Source organism: Octodon degus, unplaced genomic scaffold, assembly GCF_000260255.1.
Source record: "Octodon degus isolate 3935 unplaced genomic scaffold, OctDeg1.0 scaffold00037, whole genome shotgun sequence".
In the NCBI taxonomy this organism is placed as follows: Eukaryota; Metazoa; Chordata; class Mammalia; order Rodentia; family Octodontidae; genus Octodon; species Octodon degus.
The window spans coordinates 16290750-16299189 of record NW_004524613.1 but is presented as its reverse complement, the minus strand read 5'-3'; the positions used below and the strand labels follow the sequence as shown (position 1 = coordinate 16299189).

The 8440-nt window shown below is 42.0% G+C and overlaps 1 protein-coding gene across 1 annotated transcript in view; it reads right to left on the bottom strand.

Moving 5' to 3' along the window:
• Positions 1-6: 6 nt before the first annotated feature.
• The window catches only part of Stk4 (serine/threonine kinase 4), a 104096-nt gene continuing 95662 nt past the window's right edge, over positions 7-8440 (bottom strand). Inside the window, exon 11 of the mRNA XM_004630939.2 lies at positions 7-353. Coding sequence (XP_004630996.1) covers positions 195-353 — 159 coding nt within the window. The 3' untranslated portion in view covers positions 7-194. The remainder of the gene's footprint in view (positions 354-8440) is intronic.

Genomic DNA, 8440 nt, shown 5'->3' with positions numbered 1-8440 from the left:
TCTTCGAAATAATCTACCTGGCCAACGTAAATACACACATCAAGATGGCACAGTGACCGTCAAGTAGCCCTTCCCACTGGCGCACATTCCTGAGTTCACAAAGGTGCTGTGGAGAAACGACTTAGCGTAAGTGCTGGCTGACAGACACGGGACGAGCAGTCCAGAATTCACAAGAGCCCAGGGCTCAGTCTTGCTCAGAAATTTTGTTGCCGTCTCTTCTTAGCCTCAATGGCATCCAGGATGGGCTGCCGCTTGGATTGGTACTTCTGCCGAATCTCTTCAATTTCCTGCTCCATCATGGGGTCAAGAGCCAAGAGCCTCTTCTGAAGGTCCTCCACCGTCCAACTCTTAAGCTACAAGAGAAGTGAAATGCAGTTACAAAAAGGCACAAAGCAATGGCAGAAGAACAGAGATGCCCAGGCTTCCCAGAGGGAAGGGAGACAGGCGGAAGACACTGTGGTCAGACTGAGGGTGGTGGTGGTTGGAGGGTGATACTCATTCCAATAAATGGCACACCACAAAACTGTTCTGAGACAATTTATCTCTGGGAAAGGTTTTTTTTTTTTTTTTTTTAATTTTTTTATTTATTTGAGAGAGAGAGAGAGAGAGAGAGAGAGAGAGAGGTGTGTGTGTGTGGCCAGCTCAGCCCACCAGGGGGCGGGGCCGGCTGGCATGTGGTGCTGGGGGATTGAACCGTGGTCCCTGATGCTTTGCCAAGCTTGTTCTAAGTAGGTGCTTCAGACCACTGAGCCATCTCTCCAGCCCTGGGAAAGTTTTAAGTACTAATCTTATTACTTCATGTGGCCTGATCAGGAACTCTGAACACTTCCATGTCCTCTCACCTTTAAATTAGTAAGATACATGTTCATCATTACAGCGTTAAAATAACATTAACTATATGCAAAATAATGACTGTCTCTCCTTTTCGTTCTTACCTAATCTGTGAAGGAGTACCTAGACAGTGCCTGTCTCTCTTCCTGGATCTATATACCCCAGAGGATGATACCAACTGGGAGCTGGACCCCCCCATCCCTGCCTTCCGATACCCTCGGTGTCTTAGCAGTATCATACCCAGCACCACTAACATCTGCGGGGGCTAATGATATGCCAGACACTGCTCATAAGTGCAATGTATGAATCCTCTATATACGATGCTTGCTTAAGCATGTGGACACAATCTGCAGGCAGCAGTGGCGGGGGTGAGGATGGTTACAAAAATCCTGAAACTTCTGAGATTGTTTCCATCAGATAAAAAAAAAGTATGTATGTATGTATATATATGTGCATTTTTAACATAGATTTAATCCTCATATATTTGAGGATTAAATAAATCCTATGCTACAGATGAACAAGCCACAGAGTGATAGCTAAGTATCCTGTCCACCATCTCCCAGATAGTTGCAGTGTCAAGATTCAAACCCAAATAGTACGGCTCCAGAGTCCATGCTCTTAACCAGCCCTGCTAGCAAAGACAAACCTCAGAACTCAGCCTGTACATGGCTCTACCTCTCGCTACTGCCATGAGACTGGCCAAGTTTCTAATTTCTCGAGGCCGCCTCAGAGGTGTCCCAGAGGTGGGACAGTGATGCCTCATCTTGTCCGTTATAAAAATTAAATGAGATCTGCTGCCATTATGTGTGCAGCGTGACCAGTCCTTGCTGCCAGAGCTAAGAATGAATGCCAACATTATCCACAGCAGGTTGTGATACTTCATTCTGTTGCTCTTAAGCAGTTTAAAAGGTACAGTGTATCCAGAACTCAAAGGCCCATCCAAGTCTCACAAGAGTTCCATTATGCCCATATTTATAAAGCCATCATCTCCCTCAGCCCCTTCCTGAGGCCTAACGGCAAAGTGTTACAGAAAGTGGGTGGAGGAGCTCCCTTTCCATCCACCCTTCCTTAGGAGGTGGGGTGTGAATGAGGGCTGCAGAGGCCTCCCTAGAAATTCTTTAGCATGACCTGTCACCACTGGAATTTTCCTTGGCCAGCTCCAGGGAGGTTGTCTAAGAAGTGAGAAAAGCCCACCAGTTCAGGATGAAGGTTCTTTGTAATGTGAGAATGGAAACATTTGGATGTATGGGGAATGCTGGAAAGTGGAGCTGAAAAAAAAATGTTTTTTTTCCAGTCTGTGGTTTTATACCACCTTGGAGACTGATGTTTTTGGCCTGGGGGCATCCCAAAGAGTGATGCTACCTAGTCCTTTAGCTTTTTCAATTCTTCCTCTGAACAGAAAACACCCCAAAAACCTGAATGTTACTGGTAACTTCATTGTAAGGATCACAGATCCCAAATCTGTTTAGGCTGTGTATCCCAGAAAAAGTGACTCCACCTCTTGAGCCTCACCTTTCCTCCTCTGGAAAACCCAATCCTGGTTCCTCACCTCTGGGCTGTAACAAGACCTTAGATGAGATAATCCTTAGCTTAGAACTTCATAGAGAACCATTCCATAAATGGTACTGTCACTGGCATTACTACTGCTGTTGTTACTATTATAGGATTGATTCCCTTAGTGTTTACTCTTTTATAAACAAGCTGTTCCTGAAACCTCTGATTCAAGCAGAACAAAATAAATGAAAAAAAAAATCTACTTTATTTTGTACTAATAATACCTAATGGCTGATACTTTTCCACAATGCCCATTAACTTGTAGTTTAACAAAATATTTTTCATCTGTCCATTTATCAAATATTCACTGAACTCATACTATGGGTCACGCACTATTTGAGGCATATAGGATACTACAGTGAAACAAAACAAGCTTTTATTTTTTGGAGGTGACACAAATAACAAACAGTAAATTAGTAAATTATTCTCAATTAGAAGGTGATATATGCTTTGGAAAAAGAAAAGCCAAACTAGAATGAAGGAAGGCAACCTGAGAATTGGGAGGCAGACTGGCTTTTCACCCACCCATTAGGCTGAAGAGTAAAGAGTAAGTAGTTACACTGCACTGACATTCAACTCACCCTGCAACTTTGAGCAAGACCCTTGCCACACACTTGTTTCCACATTTCTAAAAGAGAGCTAACTAGATAGTCCAGAGATCTTTCTAGACTAAGTATTTCTCAATGCGTGGTCCATGAGTCATCTGTATCAGAATCATTTGTTAGCTGGGTGTGGTGCTGCACCCTAGTAATCCCAGCACTCAACAGGTTGAGGCAGGAGGATTGCTGTGAGCTCAAGGCCAGCCTGGACTACAGAATGAGACCATGCCTTAATTTAAAAAAAAAAAAAAATTGGGTCCTCAACACCAACCCAGAGTTAACCAGGTTCCCTGGGAAATGTTTGCCCTTTTTTTTGTTTGTTTGTTTTTGAGGAACTGGGGATTGAACTCAGACCCTTGCGCTTGCCAGGGAAGCGCTTATTCTACTGAGCCATCTCCCCAGCCCCACGTTTGCCTTTTACGAAGCTATTCCTATGTTCCTTAAAAAAATTCTCAAATTTAGGGATGGTCAAATAGCTCAGCGGATTAAAGCTCCTGCAAGCAGGAGCAGGGGCCAGTTCCCAGGCCTGCCCCGCCCCCGGGGCGTGTGGAGACAGCAACTGAGACTGAGCATGGTGGCACATGCACCTGTAATCCCAGCTCTTGGGAGGCTGTAAACAGGTGGATCACTACAAGTCCAATCTAGTAGTGAGATCCTGAACGCTCTGTAGACCCTTCACTTTAAAAAAAAAAAAAAAAAAAAATCTCAAATTTGAAAAACCTAATTCTGCATCTTCTTTCTTGCTTTTCTGTTACCAAAATTCTCATCAAGTAAATAGCTACTTGTCTCTAGTCCAAGGCTTTATCTAGGGCTACAATTTCTGCCAGCTTTGTTGCCCTTGATTCTAATCAACTCAACAAGCACACCTGCCTCATCTCAGTTATCTTCAGTCTAATTTATGACTGCCATAAGGCATTTGGAGCTTAAGTTACACCTGACCTATTAGGACACAGCCAACCAGGCACTGCTGAACTTGGTCACACCATCTGGATATGGATTATTTTGAAAAACAAGCTTGGACAGCGGTTTTATGGCGCCGAGGGTACCATTTCACCTTCCTGTCTTTGGTGACACAAATTTTAAATGGGTATTTTGCAGTAAAATGGGTGTAGTTCTACACTTGTATTACTGCTGGTATCCTAAAGGAGCAATTCCTTAAACTAGTCACATAAGTAGCATGACGTGTTTTCAGGAGGTAAGGGAAATGTACCCTTCACTAAGCCTTAGGATTTAAACATCCTCTATATGTGGTGTTTCCCATGTTTACGTGTCTAGGCAGAATTCTAGATTCATACATCCTGAGCAAATCTTAGTGGGATCCAAGCCTGTGATATCTCATGGAAATCTGCAACTTATAAATTTAGGCAAAATTCTTAAATACCACCCCTCCCTCATCCCCAAACCTCTTCACCTTACTTCTCAGTCTTCTTGACTCCAAAACTGTTCCTGCTCCCTGCTGCCTAATTCAAACTGCAGTAATCCACTGCCTTCATTTGTGAAATACTGGTACTATTCACACCCAACCATGGTTTTCTATTTCTATCTTCCTCCTCTTAGTCCATGTCACCATCCTCTTACAGTAACAAACACACCTAAAAACACAGAAATAAATCAGATCGGGCCGGCCAGATAGCTCAGCAGACTAAAGCGCCTTCTTAGGCAGGCACAGGGACCAGGTTTGATCCCCAGAGTGCTGCGCTGGCCCCACCCTGGGGGCCCACTGAGATGGGGACTAAGACTAGGTGTGGTGGCGCGCGCCTGTAATCCCAGCTTTGGGAGGCTGAAAACAGGAGGATCGCTAGGAGTCTGATCTGTGTAGTGAGACCCTATATACATTTAAAAAAAAAGAATGCTAAAAAAAGAAAGAAATCAGACCATATCTCCTTTATGATGTCTCTTTCCTCATTCAAAATTCGAATCACCAGGGGCTACAAAGGCAGTTACAGTTTCTAGGCAGTTTTCTTGCCCTTATCACATCTCTGGCCTCCACGTCCCCTTCCAATTTCATTACCTACTACTTTCCTATTTTGGTCAGGGGCCTCTAGCCATCCTTCATTTTTGAGCCTCAAAAAGGCTACACTCTTCCCCTCCTCAATGGCCTACAGAGTAGTAATGCTCTTGCCTTCATGGCTCATACTCAGTTATTTCTCCTTTATATTTTAGCTTACAAGTCAACTCCTCAGAGGATGTGAGGGAGCCTTTTCTATCTTATCTAGAAAGACTGTTCCTCTATTTCCTTCAAAACAATCATGTATCTCATAATTATTTGCATTTCTTTCACTTCTTCTTTACTAAAATGTTAGTTCTATAAGGAAATGAATGACCTTATCTGTCTCACCATGCTACACAGAATTCTGGTTAAGAGAATAAATGAATAAAATACCTTTCATTTCTAGCCAAACAATAATGAAAGCCACTGAAGGCCAAAGAGCAGACGTATAGTGAGTACCAGCACATGTAACCAGGTTCTGGGCTTGGAGGACTAGGTGTAGAATAAGAGGGAGATTCTGTCCCTAACGAGCTTTTAAACTTAAAGGTGATTCTCACTCAACTCTCTTTTAAAATCCAAAAAATCTCTATATCTTTTTTTTTGTGGTGGCCTGCTCAGCCCACTCTGGGGGCAGGGCTGGCGCAGTATGCGGTTCCTGGCTCCTATGCTTGACTACGCCGGTGCTTTTAGACTGCTGAGCTATCTTGCCTGCCTCTCTCTGCTCATTAGTTCACATTTGTTTCGTACTGGCTGATGACAAGCAGGTGTCCAATGCCGGGCCCACTCCTCTAAAAGGCATATCCAGTTTCGTTTTTCACTCAGACATAAATAAACTACATTGAGAGAAACACCTTGAGAAGAATGGAATCATCAAAAAAGTAAGGGACATCATCCTTCTAGACAACATAGAGTGAATGGCCACTTGAGAGCCCCGGCTCATTAGTGAATGCAGGTTATGCAGAAGAAACCAGACCACAGGGATTTCTAGCGGTCTTCCAGGGATAAGTCACGTTTTAAAAGAACAAACTAAAATAAGCCTCTTAATCATGGATGTTTCTGGAATTTTCAGACCACCTGAAAGCTAATCACACATCAGCCCTGGATCAGTAGGAAAGGATGAGATCTGAGTGAGACAGTACAGTGTTCTGCAGTGCCACTCACTGACAGCTGCCTATACACACCTAGACTTCACTTGCCACTGCCTTTTACACAGTCAGATGACAGCAGATGTCTCCGGTGGAACATCGGGGCAAGTAAAGGCAACATGTGTACAAATGAAGTTTCTCTTAGAAGATGTGATCTTTGCAATTTTTTTTTTTTTTTTTTCAAAATTTAGCCTCACCTTGTGTCAGGAGGGTACAATGCTAGATTCTATACATATAAATGGAGGAAGTATGTGAAACACTTTAGTGTTTGCCATGTGTTAGATGTTGCATTATTCATTTAATTTATTAAATCTATTAAATCAATTCATTTAATCTATGTTAGACACTGAATTTTCATTTAATCTGTTTCTAATGTAGATACTACAATTATCTTTCTTTTACATGTGAGGTTGATAAGAATAGGCAAGTCATTTGCCTGTAGTGATAAGATAAGTAATTGGAAAAGAAAAGTAATTAGAGGAAACCTGAAGCATGTTAGAAATGTGGTTGTGTTAGGAAAAATGGAGAAGACTGAAAGAATTATGATCTTAACTGACACTAAATATGTCACGTGGCCCTTATGTTCAAAAATGCCTGCTGCCCCTAGTCATGATGGATGCCTTTAGGCAAGTTGCCTGATCACCCTGGAATTTAGTTTCCTCCTCTGTAAAATGGATATGCTGCCTTTCTTCTTGTAAGCACAGCAAGTATGTCCAATATGCATAGCATGTTGCTGAGTTACAGTGACTCAATTCGAGGTGACTTAATATTCAGATCAATTCAGTCAACATTATTATCAGTTCTACCAGACCAGGAATATAAAAAGCAAAATATCAAATTTCTACTTAGCCAGCTTAGGGGCAAAAGTACTGGCTTTGAGTCCTGTACCTGGGCAAACCATTTAGTATGTACCACAGTTTCCTTATTTTTAATAGAAGACAACAGTATTTCTCCTACAAGAAGTGTGAATATTAAGAGTACTGACAAAATATGTATCATCTCCTTGGTGCGTACCAGGAAGTAGATACACAAGAGGTGATAGAAAACTACAGTGGATGTTTAAATTTTTAAAACCTATTACACCAAAAGATATACTGCCATTAATCTCCTTCAAAGAAAGATTCCCTTCCTGTAAGCACAGTTATCGCATTATTTTTGCCATTTTCTTTTTCCTGTTCTCTTCCCTTCCCATCCTTCTTTTCTCCTTTTGTTTTCTGGGACAGGGTCTCACTATGCAGTTCAGTCTGGCCTTGAACTACGTGGCCTAGGGTGGCCTTGAACTTGGGATCCTCCAGCCTCTTGAGTGCTGGAATTACAAGCCAAAGTTTCAAGTCCATTCAGGATATCAAGGTAGGCATGACAGTACAACTAAAGACATTCACAAAAAAGAACTTTTAGAACGTTTCAGAAAGTGGCAAAAACAATGGGATAAGTACGTTTGAAGTGAGGGGTAATATTCTAGGGGAATAAATGGCAGTGTGTCTTTTACTGTAATACACTTTTTAAAATTTGAAAACATCACTTTAGATCATACCTGGTTATTTGGAAGCTAAAACCTTAAATCCTCTGGAAAATGGAAGAAACAAGTAATGTAAAATACTCGATTCCTTTAAGATGAGCTCATAATATGGTGCAGGACACAGAATCACCTCTAATATCTGTATGAAACTCGAAGTCAGAGCAACCTGGCTTGCTACCTCCGGGTAAGTCCACAGCAAAATCCTCAATCTGTCAGTAGGAACATAGAGGCTGATGGGAACTGATTTCTTCTCAAATTGATCACACCAATGTGAATGCACACCTGGCAGGAGACAACAACTGTGATGCTCTGGCCGATGCCTTTGTGCCAAAATAATTCCACCGACAATGGACCTATCTTTAATGAGCAAAGATGAGCTAGGATAAACACAAGAGACTGCGTAGCAGAGCTTCATCCTCTCTTGATCACAGCTCAACAGTGATCAGGAAGGGTTGGCCCATATCTAAATATAGGGTTTAGACCTATTTCAAACTTTTGCTCCTGATTCTAGAAATTTTCATGTTACAAGTCTACTGTGTAAATGATGTATAAAGATGCACCTAAAAATCATGAAGGAGATTATTTGCTGAGGCTTTCAAATTTCAATTCCATACATACCACACTTAACACTCACAGTTCTGCTCCCAGTGTCACAAACAGGAATTCTCAAACACATCATCTCTTCTAAATGGGCAAGCCAGACTGATCCTCTCACAGATGACATTTCATTAGTCAAGAATGAGGAAAGAATATACCTTGGGAACTTACTGAGATGACAGGGAAGTTTAATAGAAGCTAGAAA